This window comes from Rhinoraja longicauda, chromosome 15, assembly GCF_053455715.1.
Source record: "Rhinoraja longicauda isolate Sanriku21f chromosome 15, sRhiLon1.1, whole genome shotgun sequence".
NCBI classification, from domain to species: Eukaryota; Metazoa; Chordata; class Chondrichthyes; order Rajiformes; family Arhynchobatidae; genus Rhinoraja; species Rhinoraja longicauda.
Genome location: NC_135967.1, coordinates 26,697,657 through 26,715,023, shown reverse-complemented (window position 1 = coordinate 26,715,023; position 17,367 = coordinate 26,697,657). Strand labels below are relative to the sequence as shown.

General features: G+C 40.2%; 1 protein-coding gene across 4 annotated transcripts in view; it reads left to right on the top strand.

Annotated features, from left to right (window-relative positions):
- phka1a (phosphorylase kinase, alpha 1a (muscle)) overlaps positions 1-17,367 on the top strand; it is a 95,396-nt gene that overhangs the window by 34,942 nt on the left and 43,087 nt on the right. For 2 of the 4 annotated variants that reach the window (XM_078412326.1, XM_078412325.1), the window contains exons 14-18: positions 1,935-2,069; positions 2,606-2,715; positions 3,581-3,725; positions 5,451-5,529; positions 6,950-7,029. In XM_078412326.1, coding sequence (XP_078268452.1) covers positions 1,935-2,069; positions 2,606-2,715; positions 3,581-3,725; positions 5,451-5,529; positions 6,950-7,029 — 549 coding nt within the window. Of the gene's footprint in view, positions 1-1,934; positions 2,070-2,605; positions 2,716-3,580; positions 3,726-5,450; positions 5,530-6,949; positions 7,114-17,367 lie in introns of all 4 variants that reach the window. The other 2 variants (XM_078412327.1, XM_078412328.1) reach the window with 1 other exon arrangement.

Sequence of the window (17,367 nt, the reverse complement as noted above, 5' to 3'; positions counted from 1 at the left end):
GCGCTCTCTGCTGAGATGGTGCATTTTCCTGTCCCTTTTTCCTTTGTTCTTGTTAGTTGTAGAAGCTTGTTTGTAAATCTGATCAACAATTTCTGTTGCTCTTGAAGTCCCATTGCTTGCTACTGTGCTTTTAAGTCTGAGTACGTATGTGGAATACATCTTTTTGGTGGATTTCAGGACAACCTATAACTGCGGCACGGTAGCGCAGCGGTAGAGTTGCTGCTTTACAGCGAATGCAGCGCCGGAGACTCAGGTTCGATCCTGACTACGGGTGCTGCACTGTAAGGAGTTTGTACGTTCTCCCCGTGACCTGCGTGGGTTTTCTCCGAGATCTTCGGTTTCCTCCCACACTCCAAAGACGTACAGGTTTGTAGGTTAATTGGCTGGGTAAATGTAAAAATTGTCCCTAGTGGGTGTAGGATAGTGTTAATGTACGGGGATCGCTGGGCGGCACGGACTTGGAGGGCCGAAAAGGCCTGTTTCCGGCTGTATATATATGATATGATATGATATGATATGATATGATATGATATATAAGAAAGTCTTGATGTAGTCAAGGTCACATTACTATGAGCATGAAATGTCATCGTATTGAAATGTGGTCTGTTAATCTCTCTGCTGAAAATTGCTTTGTTGGTGATGCCACATTTGATCTGAGACAATAAACTGAGTTGTTTGACATTTCTAGCAGATATGAAAGATTGTATGTTTTTCAAAAATGAGCAAGGAATTCTCTTGGTGCCCTGACAAACATTCTTTTATTCAACAAAGAAGTTAAAACAACAATCGGGAATACTTGTCACAATGTTGTAGAAGCCGTACTTGCTGTTTGCAGATTGGAAGCTCTTCATGTAAAAAAAGCACACAAAGCAAAAGGCAGTATCATGTAGAAAGAAAAGGCTTACTTAAATATTGCAAAATGGAATTCCAGTGGCCTGGAATTGCTATTCAAATTAAATTTCAGGTTTTCTATTTGCATATTTGGAACTAAATTTTTTAAAGGAACTACAATGGGTTGAGGGAATGGTCCATGTCAAATAGTGGCAATTTGAATTCAAGGCCCAAGAGAAACACATATTACCTAAACAATAGCTTGGAAGCAATGGACAATTGTAACAATACTTCACTTTTTCCATATTCAAACAATTTAGGAATTTTTTCAATTGCTAAACACTACTTCACAGGTACGAAAAGTAATCATAAAAGCAAATGGGATATTGGTCTTTCGTGTATGTGTTTTGGAATGCAAAATCTATAAAGTTGAATGATATAATTTAAAAATTATCACAGAAATTTAGTAAGCTAGGCCCAGAGGAACTAATTTCTCTGTTATGGGAATCCAGAACAAGACAGCATAATGTTAACAGAATGATGTTACTTATAAGTGAAGTTAGAAAGCACTTTTACCCCCACAAGGAGAATTAGAAATTTTGATTATTTCTTTCTCCTTCAGAAACCAAAATACTTTTAATTGTTATTGTTATTTGTTTGATAGCTTCTTTTGAGTTTGGAGAGAATATGGGCAAGTGGAATTAAAATATATATCAACGTGATCTTGTTGAGAGGCACAAATTTAACTCCTGAAGTGTTTATTCTAGTTTCTGTTATACCAAAGAATTTGCATGATTTCAACCCACTATTTAATTTGTTATAGACTAAACAATCAGAAATGAACATCATCACACACTCTGTCTTTGCTTTCCCATGCACCCTTGCAGTGCCACTAAGATTGACTAGATGGGTATTCTTGAGCTGTCTACTTAAGTGAAATGAATAAATTGTAGGTAGTTTTGTGCTTTGATAAATGCCTTTGTGAAACTAAGATTTGAAAGGAACGTCATGTCATGATGGAACTGGATTTGAATTCAATGCGCAGCAGTGAAAATTTCCTACATTTTATTTCCTTCTAAAAATGTCTTTGTGTTTAATATCAGTGGCAATAATAGCAGAAACAGTAAAAATAAAGAAAGTATTAGAGAAGCATGGAATCAACGTTGAAACTGTAACCGAAGTTATGCCGATCCGTGTACAGCCAGCTCGAGTTCTTTCTCAGATCTATTCAAGACTAGGTGAGAGAATCTGGTTCGTTCTTTGCGTTGTTTATGAAAATTAAATTACTTCTACAATGAGATTTACTTTGTATGTTTACTGGATGGTAGTGCTTTTCTGTGGAACAATAAGAGCACTAAATTAGCTAGTAATATATATTATATTAATATATATATAAAATATATTAGTAATCTAATATATTTTGATATCATAAATTTTATTTCTGAGAAAGGATATGTCTGTTTCATCTGTTCATTGTCAGCACTAAATCATAAAAGAAATTGTATCAAACAATTTGCCTTGTCCATCAGCAATATATTCTACCACTGGAATTGTACCAGCCTTTTTTGCACTGTGGTAAATTCTTGTTATAGATATCTAAAGTTCAAAGTTAGCATATAAGCAACACAAAATGGCAAAAGACAATTTAGCAAGATTAAGTTTGCATTCCCTAATTTTGAAGCAATTTTGAATAATTAGAGTCCTAAGGCTGGATATCTCAAGTTATTCTGTGCTTCAACTTCTCCAGGCTGACCTGATCTAATTCTGTTGACAGGTTGCAATAAGAGAATGGCATTAAGTGGCCGGCCTTACCGGCACATGGGTATTCTTGGCACATCAAAATTGTACCTTGTAAGGGATGAGATCTTTGCTTTCACTCCACAGGTAAGTTAGATGCACTATATTTTCAAAAGCATTTGATTTTTTTTTTCAATGAAAGTTTCTCCTTTTTGATTTGCTGTGTATAATTTCATTCTACAGAGATTATTCCACACGTTCATATTCACATTATGCATATTGATTTGAACATAGGCGCAAAAGTGAATTATTTTGTCCCACAAACTTTTTCATTGAGATAATAACTAATTTGTGATCTGACTTTATGTATTTTGCCCATGAACCTTCCACCATTGGAGAAAATTGGCCCATTTACCATTTGCATAAGTGTTTCAAACTGCAATGTCCTAAATTTGTACTTGAAATGCCTCCCTAACTTTATGTCTGTCTCCTCATTTGCATTCCTCAACCAATAAAAATGTATCAATAGGATCTATCAATCCTATTGGCTCTCTGTTCTGTTTTTAATATGATCAAATCACATCTTGGATACCTCAATTCTTGGGAATACAACCATAGCTTTGTAATTTCAACTTCATTATTGACCTCTGCTGTTAAATTTGCTAATTTGTATCCTTGCCTTTGTAACTAGTCTTTTGTCTCCCTTCTCTCACGCACCTTCCTAATAGTTATTAATTTATACCCTGTTACATGAGCTTCAAATTTAGTTTGCAGATTCATATAGAAGCTTTTTCTTTATATCTAAAAAAACATTTAAATTACATCTACGCACTATTCATTTTCCACTATTTTCGTTGCCTCTTCAAAATTTTCAGTCTGCTTATTCAGGCTTGATTTGTCTATCATAAATGCATCTTGGTGTACTGGAATGCCCAAGGGAAATGGGGATATTAGTTTATTTTGTGTTTTAGTTTTGTATGCTAATAATTTTTTTTTAAATGTGTTTTTACAGTTTGTTGATCAGCAGCAGTTCTACCTTCCCCTTGATAATCGCATGATTGTTGATATGCTTCGAACAGAGTTATCGTTTTTATGTCATTGCTGGAGAAAGACTGGGCGGCCCACTGTAACATTTCCAATTATACAGTCCATGCTCAGTAAGTTAACCTCATGATTTCTCTAGAATTGAAAATATCTGCAATTTTTAATAAAATCCCTCAAACACTTAAATTTGTTAGCACTATTAGTTCCATATGATTCCACGGGTCCTCGAAGCTCTGTGGTATCTTGCAGGTATCAAGTTCTTAATTTCTGAGCCAGTCAGTGAGTATCAACAATTTGACTGAGAGCAGTCTAACTGATGTCACCTAACATCCATGTGTGGTTGTAACAGGAGTGGGAACCAAGTTAGATTATAAATTCATAATATATGTAATACATTTTAATATAATTTTTAGCTGGTGCAAAGTTAAGATCTAATGCTCCCATTTCTTGGTTGGCATGAGTGCCCTTAGATGACCAAAATACCAGCAATAGGGCATTCTGGGTTGGTGACAGAATGCAAGGGAGTATGCCAGGTGGAAGATTAGGATGACAATCAGTATACGACAATGATTTGGCCCAGGGATCAATATTTTGGATTCCAACCTTCCAATCGGCTCTGTTCACTTCCGATAAATGGCAGGAAAAAAACCTCCGGCTATTTGAGAGATTGGTTAACGTGAAGGTTGTATTTAGATTGTTTTCTACTGTTTAAACTTATAAATATCTCCCAGGAACAGAATAGCAAGCTGGAGGATATTTTGTTAATTTCAAGGTTTCTGATTAACCGGGTACTTTAAACTATGCATCCACTAATAGACAATTTAACTTCCAATCAAACAAGATTAGGAAATGTAGGACACTTAATTTGGTGCAGGACAAGCTACTGGAGATCATAGCTACCAAAAGTTTAAGGATCAATTCTTCAGGCTGAACTTCAACCTGGAGAATGGAGACATCTGGCCATAATAAGGGGGTTGTCATTGAAATCCATCACCTGTTTTGGAGTAGAGTGTTTCCAGTGGCAGCCTAAGCAAACATTGCAAAGGACTTCTAAGCTTCTGGCTCCTTTTAGACTCAATCATCTCATCTCATTCATGTGACATACACCATACTTGGCACTTCTTGGTAGTATTTAAATTCCAGATTGATCAATCAAAAATGTATGTAAACAAAATTCACACCAAAGGATTAAAAGCCAAATCAGACTGCATACAGCCTACTAATTGCTATATCATTAATGTATCTATTTTTGCTTAAATGTTAATTATGGCTTATGAATTTACAAGGTATGTTACACACATAGTACATGCTCTCATCTGATACAACGGATAAACCTTATCTGCACCTTCTCCAAAGCCTTCACATCCTACCTGTAATGGGGTGACCAGAACTGCACATAATAGGCCCAAACTGGTAGGACCAAAGTTTTTAAATCAATAACATGATTTCCTGACCCTTATACTCAATGTCCTGACCAATGAAGACTAGCATACCATGTACCTTCGTTAGAACTTTATCTACTTGTTTTTTACTTTCAGTGTTCATGTTTTCTTATATGCAGATTTCAAATTATACATGCATTTGATTAGCCAGTTTAAGATTATTTTCTTTAAAAAATAATCGGAGTAGTAAATAAAGTAAATAAAAGCAAGCAAAATGGCGACATTGAATTACAGTGGAAATAACCAGTTAGTAAGAAATCACTGATTATCAGTGATTATAAAAGAGAACCTCAATGGAAAATGGATGGATGTCATTAGTTTCATTTTTGATTGTAAATTGAATGGTAATCCCATTGTAATTATTATTTTTAAAATGTTTTATTGTGAATGTTGCAGTTGATGATGGCACCAGTTTGGATCCCTATGTTCTGTCAACATTAAGGAAACTCCAAGATGGATACTTTGGAGGAGCCAGGTAAGTAACCCAAGAACCCCCACATAACTTGAACCTTGCACATTTAAAAAAAATAGTAGTTGAATAATTATGAAGAACAGATATAATTTCTAATAGTTCCCTCATTCAGGCAGGATTGGACTAACCTGTAGTTACCTTTCTATCTGAGAAGATGTAGGCAGAAAACCTAAAATCTGATGTATACATCTTATAACATGGCACATGAGAGTGCAGTTGAAAAATGTGGCCATTGATAGTTTTAATAATCTTGAGTAAAAAAAGAAATTGCTGGAAGAAGCCGGGTCAATGTTTCGGGTCAAGCCCCTGCGTTAGGACTGAGAGTGTAGAGAGAAGATAGCCAGTATATTGAGGCTGGCAGCTGGTAGATGGAGCCAGATAATGGGGAATGATGGGCAGATGCAACCAGAGGGGAACATTCCAGCATCTGCGGTCTCTTGCGTCTCCATTTTAGAATCTTCCTTGTCCTGCCCATGCACATGATTTTAAAGTTAATTAATTGACAAACATTCCTGTAGTTGATAGTGATGTTTAGTATTGGTTATTGTTAATAAGATAGAGAAAAGGAAAGATTACCAGATTTTTTTCTATTAATTTTTTTTGCAACCAAAAACATGTTGATTTTGCTCAAATACAGATCCATGGATGCTAATAATGTTATGTCATTCGCTGTGTACACTTGGGAGTCATTGATAGTTGTAAGAAATATGAACATTATCTGATTTTTTCCTTTCCTTGCATGAAGCATTGAACTCAAAATGTGAACCTTTCCCTGCTTTAACTTGATCCAAAGTTGTTTGAGTCTATGTAGCTATGAAGTTCATCCCTTATGGCCTTCAACTTTAGACACCACAATATTCAATTTCTGACTATTTGTTTGGTCTTCGGTATTCTCTTTGTGTCTGAAATGTTTATTTTAGTTGAGTCTGTAGAGTAACCTCTAGGGTAGAAGTACTTTTGCAAAGCATTCATCATGGTTTAAATTTCTAAGTAAGTTTATTTTTCTATTTTAAGACCAGTTACATAATTGTGTGGATTAATCACACACTACAAAGCTCATTGTTTTACTATCACTACCTTTGAGCTTAAATTGCACTTTAACTTTATCCTTGAACTATTTCAATGTGGAACTTTTACCATATTTGTTGATCCTATAAATCTAAAGGGCATGAAGGCCGTCATTTGGGTTATTGCTCATTGTTGCTCTGGTTTAGGTGTGATTTATGAGACCCTTAGTACAGGAAGTGGGTCTGATTTGTCATTTAGTTTTCAAGGGTTAGTCTTTTTTGATTGGTTTTCCAATTACTTCACATTTCACATCAGGAATGAGAAAGTCACCTGCATTTAAATGGCTGGCCAACTTGGGCAGCTTGATCAAGAGATGAAGATTGCAGAAAATCACTTGTTTATTTGTCGTTTGCAGAGTTCATGCAGCCAATTTATCAACGTTGTTGGTAACTTCATGCTGCACACGACTCAGTTTTATGGATCTTGGACCTGATGGTAAGACTCTTGATGACTGGTCTGATTCATTCTATAAACTGCATCCGGGAGAGGATCTGCATGATTTAATGGACATAGACCTTGGTAAGGATGAGGATCTACACAATTCCCATTTATTTAACTATATAGACTTAATTCTAATACTGACATTGATTTCTCTGTGTAGCAGTATAGTTTTTTAGAGTTAGATTATTTTCACTATATTAGGGTGTTGTGATAGATGGTTGCATAATATTCTGAGCAGTTTTATTTAGGATCTTCAATTCTAGTGTCTATTGATTTCAAAAGTGTGCAACATTTACTGTGTTATTCTTATATATTTCAAATTCATTTAAAGTTGATATGATTGGAAATCTTCACTAGTGTTTCAGTACATATAGTTGAGTTTTTCATTATTAAACCATTCAGTTCAACTGACATTTTAAATAAAATATTGGAATGATATGGACCTTTTTTCAGTTGAGTGCACCTATGTCGACGGTAAACAGTTAAAGTCATTTATAAAGCAGTTGTTGATCTTGTTTTACTTCAGAATGTTCTCGACACGGTATCAAGTTGTGGTTGCATTGTGCTTGCTTGGCAACAGTAGATGACGTCCTGTTCTCCTGCTCATTTGCTGCCAGATAAACCCATACCTTTCCGCCATTTTGGCACAGTCTTCCCTTTCATTCATTCATTTATGAAGCTACTTGCTAATTATTGTGTTGGTTTCTTAGCTGGATCCTTCTCTCACCAGTCTTTCAATAATCCCAACCAAAGTGGATGTTGGCTATTCTTTAACTTCTCCCAATCCGTCATTTTGGCCAGCCCAAAAGGGGGGAGTATTGAACCAAGGGAACCTTCCCTGTGTCCCACTGGATAACAAGCAGAGTGCCATGGGGATGGAGTTAGGGCAGCACCCTCCTCCTCCTACTCTGCTGGTCTGGTTTTATTGATCAATAGTCCCCTAGGGTGTTGGCTGGTCCATTCCCTGTTTTCTGGGACTGACGGGACAGGGAGCAAGCCACTCATTTCTCCCTAGTCTCAAACACATTGTGACCATCTTTTTTTGATCAAGACAAAATATAATTTGAGTAAGTCATGGCAAAACATAATCCAGAGTTAAATTTTGCTCCAAATATTTGGCAATGTCATGTCACTCAGCATTCTTGGTAAGCCAATTTAGGAGACTTGCTTGGACTGCAAGAAATGAAGTCCATTCACTGATGCAGGTGCCAGGATACTCCACTAGGACTGTATTGTATCATGCAGTATTTGTGAGCACTAGTTGTTGCCTGCAGTCGGTTACCTATTTAAGGGTTGTGTTATGTGTCAGACTGCTCTCTGGTTGCAAAAAGTTTATAAAAAGTTCTAGAGAGGCTGTGAAGAGCCTTTGACAGGATGATTTTGATTGCATAAATCAGGCAAATATTCATGACAAATTGACAAACTGTGTTCTGAAGGACAATTGATGTTCCATTATAAACATAGCACAAAAAGTAAGGAAATTTGTGTTTGGTAGATTATTTCTTTATTGTAACAATGCTTCTTGGCAATAAATCTTATACCGTTGGAAAGCCTGTTTATTCCCCTTTTAAATGGTGCCACATTTGTAAGGAACATGCATTTGTGGGATGAGCAGCAGAGCTGAGTATATGGGTTGCGCCCATGAAAAATTTGCCAAATCTTCTCTGCCAATGCCAAACAGCTTATTCTGCTGTTGCTATTGACTCTTGTTTTGAGCTTCTGGTACCACCAGGTGCTGACAATCAGGTGCCTGATTGGCAGCATCTGTGAGCATGGGCCCTGCTACAGTGGTCAGTAGGTGTCTGCTCCAAGAATCGGCATGCCACGTTTGACTGATCTGGATAGGGCCCATGCGATAGGGCAACTTCAAGCTGGTGTTCCGCAAAACCAAGTTGCGGCATTATTTGGAGTGAGCCCTAGTACCATCTCCAAAGTGAAGGCCAAGTTCCATATAACGGGGGATGTCAGAGACAGGCCGCAAAGTGGGCGTCCCAAGAAGACGACACCCGAAGAAGACCGTTTCCTCACCCTGTCAGCACTTAGGAACTGTAGACTGTCTTCTACAGATTTGCAGTCAAGGTTTGCAGGACGATATGGCCGACGGCTCTCTGCCCAGACAATTCGGAACAGACTGCACGCAGCCGATCTCCGGTCTCAAAGGGCTGCCAGGAGGCCTGCCATGACTGCCCTTCACCGTCAGGCCCGTTTGCGCTGGTGTCGGCAACACGTGCACTGGAACCTGAACATGTGGAGGAACGTTATGTTCAGCGATGAGTCCAGATTCTGCCTACGGCAGTTGGATCATAGGATCAAAGTGTGGAGAAGACGCGGAGAACGTTATGCTGATTGCTGCACCGATAGAGTAACATCTTTTGGTGGAGGCAGTGTGATGGTGTGGGGCGGCATCTCCCTCACTGGAAAAACGAGGCTTGTCATCATTGGAGGCAATCTCAATGCAGAGAGATATTGAGATGAGATTCTGCAACCAGTGGCAATCCCATATCTCCACAGTCTGGGACCGAACTCTATCCTCCAAGATGACAATGCTCGCCCCCACAGAGCAGGGTTTCTCAGAGACTACCTCCAGAATTTGGGAGTGGAGAGGATGAAATGGCCTGCCAGCAGTCCTGACCTCAACCCCATTGAACACTTGTGGGATCAGCTTGGGCGTGCCGTTCGTGCCAGAGTGACCAACACAACCACGTTGGCTGACATACGACAAATGCTGGTTGAAGAATGGGATGCCATCCCACAACAGTGTGTGACCAGGCTGGTGACCAGCATGAGGAGGAGGTGCCAGGCTGTTGTGGCTGTGTATGGTTCTTCCACATGCTACTGAGGCTCCTGTTTATTAAATGAATAAATTGTTAAATTGCCAATATGTCTTGTTTCTTCAGACTTCAATCATCTAATCCACCAAACAACACCGAACAAGAGTCAATGGCAGAATAAGCTGTTTGGCATTGGCAGAGAAGATTTGGCAGATTTTTCATGGGCGCAACCCACATACTCAGCTCTGCTGCTCATCCCACAAATGCATGTTCCTTACAAATGTGGCACCATTTAAAAGGGAAATAAACAGGCTTTCCAACGGTATAAGATTTATTGCCAAGAAGCATTGTTACAACAAAGAAATAAGCTATCAAACACAAATTTCCTTACTTTTTGTGCTATGTTTATAAGTAATGACAAAATCATATTAGCCTTCTGGTAGCTGCAATATTGAAATCTTTACCAGAGGTTCAGAAAATAAGTTGCTTAACTTTCAAGAATGAACATTTGAAAGGTTATAAAAGGCCACGATGTTTATGGAAATGCCCTCTAAATAAATTGGAATGAATGTTAGCCTGCTTGAAGCATTATTGTATTCATCACACATGGACCAAACGTAAGAATAATAAAGGAACCATCTGGGTCATTTGAATGTGACTGATGTGAAGATCAGGGTCTGGTGGGAAACATTGCTAAAATTGTTATTGGAATACTCTGTACCAGTGTGTTTATTCAAAACTGCCTGACGTTTTAATTGTAGAAGCAAGGGCACATTCAAAACTGAATTGAGTGTAGCAAATATAAACTGAGGCAACTCAGACGTGTCCTTGCAGAAGGAGAACTGTTAAAGTAAGAAAATGCACTGAATGGAGGTTTACATAATATTATGTAAATAATCAATAAGGGGAGAGCATTTTATGTAGGCCACACGTGGTAGTAAGAGAAAATGTGATTTCAAAATTAGAGCAGAAATTGATCATTGATATGAATACTGATATTGCTCTATCCTGACAGTGGATATGTATACCAAATACTTAATGATATGCCGATAGCCAGTAGTACATTAAAAGTAATGCAAAGAAATAGTAAGGTTTCACTTTTGTGAAATCTTGAGAAATTTAAGACATACGGAATGTGTAATCCATTTTAATGGGGAAAAGGACAATTCTTCTGAGATCATATATTCCACTTGGGTACCTTGTATTCGGCTTGGGTAGCTTATACCCCTATGGTATGAACATTGAATTCTTCAAGTTTCGATAATTAACCCACAACCCCCTGCCTTCCCTGTGTCCCACTGGATAAGAAGCAGAGGGCCATGGGGATGGAGTTAGGGCTGCACCCTCCTCCTACTCTGCTGGTCTGGTTTTGTTGATCAGTCCCCATAGGATGTAGGCCAGCCTATTCCCCAGTTTCTGAGACTGACAGGACAGGGAGCAAGCCACATTTCTCCCCAGTCTAAAAGAGACTCAAACGCATTGTGGCTATCTTTTTTTAGTCACGATAAAACATCATTCAGTAAGTCACGACGAAACATGATCTTAAGGCTAAATTTCGCTCCAGATCTTTGGTACTTTTAAGCCTCATGTCATTTAGCAGACTGGGTGAGCATTTATTAAAGTTTATTAGGTAAATTGTTCATAAAAAGTAACAAAAGTGGGTTTATTCAGACCACAGAGGAATGATGAGTAGGGTGGGCCTAAATTTGTTGCGCTATCGTGCACCATTTTGGCTGTGTGGAGGCCATGGTAAACACATAAACATATAAACATATACACACAAACAAATCGAGAGTTTTAGTAATGTATAGATAGATAGATAGATAACAGGTTGAAGACTTTATTATAATACCCAAGAATTTTCCATAAATATGCTGTACGTGTATAATAAAATTACGAATATGAAATTGCGAAAATTTCTCTCAAAACCCCTAGCGACCTCTCACGGAACCCTAGGGTTCCGGGGAACACCGGTTGAGGAACGTTGGCCTAAACGCTCATGTAGATATTTCAAATGACGAACTGACCAACTGTAAACCCAGACCTTATGCACTAAAGGAGTAGAAAATGAAATTAACAAACTTGAATGGCATGGAGTATTGGTGAAAGTGGTGCATAGCGAATGTCACCCATGAAGGGTGAAACCCAAGCCCATTATTGGTACAGACGTTGTAAAGTGGTCATTCATGGAATGGTACAAAACAAACAATATATATTTCCACATCTCAAGACATGTTTACCAAGTTGAAGGAACAAAAATCTTAATTGACAACGACTGTCAATGGAACCTGATAATACCAAAAAGGTTTGTGGTCTTGTATGAAGTTGCAGCATTCAGTAAAACTGTCATTGAAAATATTCAAAGAATCATGTATTAATGCACCAATTGGTTCAATGTTGTTTGTGTCACCATGTTGCCTTTCTAATACAGTGGTTCTGGAAGAAGAAAGCCTTCAGGCAATTGATATGACCAGAAGACTTCAACAACATAATGTGAAGCTAGAAAAAAAAAGTTTTTTCTTGCAAAAGGAAGTAATTTACTTAGATTAGAGACTTAATGAAAGCATCTTACAGCCAATTGGAGAAATTAGGAACCATTGAAAGAACCAGGGAGCTCCAGAAATGCTACTGAACTTTCACACTTAGATATAATCCAAAACTTCTGCAGCAGTGGTGATTGTAACTCCTTCAGCTGCTAAAGAATGTCATACATGTTGAGTCTACCTACAGAAAGTATAGACTGTGTGAGAAAAGTCTTAGAAGTGAGCCATGCAATATGATATCAACTGTGCCAAAACTTGGAATGATTATATCTGTGGAGTAGGGACAGTAATTAGGCAATTAGTCATGTTATACCCAGTGGTGTTCAGAATTCTACAGCTCGCGCATCAGGAGCTGTGAGCAAAATAGAAGGCCTCCTTGGGGGAGATATTGCCAATTGTTTACGGAGTTGCAGTTTTTGCTAGGAAGACTGTTGATGCAAGTTGTGAACCACATGCTGTTTTGGTCATTCAGGGATACAACTCTGCATCCTTGATACTTTTGTTCTGGGCATAGCAGAGGTGGGCGAGCCTGTTGTTTCAATATGACTTTGACCTTGGATACAGAATGTCCAGGCAAAAGGCTTTGGCAGTTGACTTGGTTATAAAACATAAAAATTGTATCTTGTATCACAAAATAGAACACTGGAAGCGCTCAGCTCATCAAGCAGCATCTGTGGAGGCAAAAGGTGTAAGTTGATGTGTCAGGTCGAGACTCTACAACAGGAATAAGAGGCAAGAGGAAAGATTGCCTCTTATATAGCAATGAGTGAGTATACGTGGGCTGGGGAGGGGGGTAGGGAGAGGGGACACAGGGGGTGTTGGGATTGAGGCCTGTAGGTAGAACCTGATGGGAAGGGAATAATGGGCAGATGAAACCAAATGGGGCAAGGCAATGGGAAAGACGAACAAAGGGAGAAGGAAAACAAGATGGAAGGTTGAGTGTGTGTGGGAAGAGAACTCGGGTGTGGACTACCCAAAATTGGAAAATTCAATGTTTATACCATTGAGTTATAAGCTATCCATGCGGAATATGGGATGTGGGGTTTTGTTCCAGATTCCCGCATCTGCAGTCTCTTTTGTCTTCAAAATTTGTGGAAGCTGTGGAAGATAATTTTCACATCACAACAGTGAAAGTAGCTCGGGCTACACGGAAAATTCTGCTTTGATGAAAGTCTATGAAATATGATATGGAACTGGACAAATTCAGGCATATGTCTCAATGAGAAATGAATCTATTTTGTTACCAATGCTACATAATTTCCGCCAATGAGAATTTGTATGAAGTGGATGTTTATGATTGTGATGTTGAAGGAATTGCAGAGGAAGAATATAAGAAACTCGTGCGAAGTATTTGCATTTAGTAAATTAGAAGATAGTGGCCGAAGATTTGCCCAGTGGTCTAGTGGTGGAATGATTGATATGTCAGAATAACCCAAGAGGACAGCAAAGAAAACTAAAGTTGAGGGTAAGCTGGTTTATACCCTCAACAACTTCTCCTTTGACTCCTCCCACTTCCTCCAAACCAGAGGCGTAGCTATGGGCACTCGCATGGGCCCTAGCTACGCCTGCCTCTTTGTCGGGTACGTCGAACAATCCCTGTTCCGGACTTACACCGGCCCCATCCCCGAACTCTACCTCCGCTACATCGACGACTGCATTGGTGCTACCTCTTGTACCCATGCAGAACTCACTGACTTCATACACTTCACCTCCAATTTCCATCCTGCCCTTAAATATACCTGGACTATCTCCGACATCTCCCTCCGGTTTCTGGACCTCAGCATCTCCATCACAGGAGACAGACTAGTGACGGACATTTACTATAAACCCACTGACTCACACAGCTATCTGGACTACACTTCTTCAAACCCGGTCCCCTGCAAAAAGTCTATCCCCTACTCCCAATTCCTCCGTCTACGCCGCATCTGCGCCCAGGATGAGGTGTTTCACACTAGGGCTTCGGAGATGTCCTCGTTCTTCAGGAAACGGGGCTTCCCCTCCTCCATTATAGATGAGGCTCTCACTAGGGTCTCTTCTACATCCCGCAACTCCGCTCTTGCTCCCCCTCCCCCCTCTCGCAACAAGGACAGAATCCCCCTCGTTCTCACCTTCCACCCCACCAGCCAGCGGATCCAACAAATTATCCGCCAACATTTCCGTCACCTAAAACGGGACCCCACCACTGGCCATATCTTCCCATCCCCTCCCCTCTGCGTTCCGCAGAGACCGTTCCCTCCGCAACTCCCTGGTCCACTCGTCCCTTCCTACCCAAACCACCCGAACCCCGGGCACTTTCCCCTGCAACCGCACGAGATGCAACACCTGTCCCTTTACCTCCCCCCTCAACTCCATCCAAGGACCCAAACAGTCTTTCCAGGTGAGACAAAGGTTCACCTGCACCTCCTCCAACCTCATCTATTGCATCTGCTGCTCTAGATGCCAACTTATTTACATCGGCGAAACCAAGCGCAGGCTCGGCGATCGCTTCGCTGAACACCTGCGCTCGGTCCGCATTAACCAAACTGATCTCCCGGTGGCCGAGCACTTCAACTCCCCCTCCCATTCCCAGTCTGACCTTTCTGTCATGGGCCTCCTCCAGTGCCATAGTGAGGCCCACCGGAAATTGGAGGAACAGCACCTCATATTTCGCCTGGGCAGTTTTCAGCCCAGTGGTATGAACATCGACTTCTCCAACTTTAGATAGTTCCCCTGCCCCTCTTTTCCCCTCCTCCTTCCCAGATCTCCCTCTATCTTCCTGTCTCCACCTATATCCTTCCTTTGTCCCGCCCCCCTGACATCAGTCTGAAGAAGGGTCTCGACCCGAAACGTCACCCATTCCTTCTCTCCCGAGATGCTGCCCGACCTGCTGAGTTACTCCAGCACTTTGTGAATAAATACCTTCGATTTGTACCAGCATCTGCAGTTATTTTCTTATACTATATAAAGTCAATATGTCCCTTCTTCCTCTCCCCCACTTCCCTTTCCACTAGCTGGTTTCTGAATGAGGTGTGGTTTCTAAAATAATAGCACCATCATTTGGCTTTGTTAAAACCCAGTGTTGAGGAAAGCATTTAATAATAATAATAATAATGCATTACATTTGTATAGCGCTTTTCTAAAAACTCAAAGACGCTTTACAGGGTTTACTAAAACATAGAAAAAATAATAATAAATAAGTAAACGAACAGAAAAGAAAAAATAAGGTGATGTGACGGTCAGTGGTTGAAGGCAGTGCTGAACAGGTGAGACTTCAGTGATGTTTTGAATGTGGTGAGTGAGGAGGAGTCTCTGATGGTCTGAGGTAGTGAGTTCCAGAGGGTGGGAGCAGCGATGGAGAAAGCCCTGTCCCCCCAGGATCTGAGTTTGGTCCGGATGGGGGGGGACAGGAGGTTAGCAGCAGCAGAGCGGAGAGTACGGGTGGGAGTGTGTCTGTGGAGGAGGTCAGTCAGGTAGGATGGGGCCAGGTTATGGAGGGCTTTGTAGGTCATGAGGAGGATTTTGTACTGGATTCTCTGGGGGATGGGGAGCCAGTGGAGCTTGTAAAGGACAGGGGTGATATGGTCACGGATCGGGGAGTGGGTGAGTAGACGGGCAGCGGAGTTCTAGATGTATTGGAGTTTATTGATGATTTTTGAGGGTGAACCATAGAGGAGGCTGTTACAGTAGTCCACATGGGAGGTGATGAAGGCGTGGATGAGGGTTTCTGCAGCTGTGGAGGAGAGGGACGGACGGAGACGGGCGATGTTTTTGAGGTGGAAGAAGGCTGTCTTGGTGATATGTTTGATGTGTTTGTCGAATGAGAGGGTTTGATCAAAGATGATTCCAAGATTCCGGATGTGAGGGGAGGTGGATACTGGGAAACCATCAATATTGAGGGTGAAGTTGTGGGTGTATTTGGTGAGCGTTTTTGGTCCAATGATGATGATTTCAGATTTGTCGCAGTTGAGTTTGAGGAAATTGAATTGAAGCCAAGATTTGATTTCAGTGATGCAGTTTGTCAGGGTAGAGTGTGTGGAGGTGGAGATTGACTTGGTGGAGATGAGGAGCTGGATATCATCAGCGAAGCAGTGGAACTTGAGACCATGACGGCGGATTAATTGACCAAGGGGGAACAGGTACAGGATGAAGAGGAGGGGGCCGAGAACTGAACCTTGGGGGACACCTTGAGGGAGGGGAGCGGTGGGGGATTTGCAGTTATTAATGGAGATGAACTGGTGCCTGTCGGAGAGGAATGATTTGATCCAGGGTAGGACAGTGCCGGTGATGTTAAAGGTGGCATTTATCAACAAAAACTCAAAAATCTGTTCCAGTGAATTTCAGGGCCAAAGTGCTTTGAGTGCAGGAACATACAGTGAAGGACAGCGAGAGTTAGAATGGAACACATTTTGTAATATGGATGAATCAAAATTATTACATAAGATACAATCCATGCTACTTGTTTTCCTTTATGGATTTGAAATTAATGTCAGTCATTCAGTTTTGTAAATGGGAATGCGTTACCCATTCTGTGTAAATTGGAATCAATATTTATTGTATGGGTTGTTGAAATCCTCATCATCATTACATACAAGGTGATTCTTCTTTGCATGGGTGATAGGACAGCATGCTACTTTTCACTGATTTTTTAAATAACGTGGCATGGCATCAAGTTGGTCTGTTTTTAAGAAATGATACACAGAAGAAGGACATTTTTGCTTCATGCTTTGGGAGAAGATATTGCCGTTCTAAATGCATTTTATTTCAGGTGCATCATATTCAGTGGTCACTTTTGAAGCTGAATCATTTAATTTTTGCTTGCTCTATGAACTCTATGTTGTTTTTGATGGGCAAATGAAGCAGGTAAATATTATTCGCATCACATTCGGAATTGCGTGACATCATTTCGCAAAGCGTATTGTTTGCATCTTTCTTTTGCTCTTTGCTGCTCTCTACTCTTCAGCAGAAATAAGCAAAAATGTACAGTACTTGCTGAGATCCCCAAATTAGAAATAATTTATTCTTAATGTTTCATATCAGAA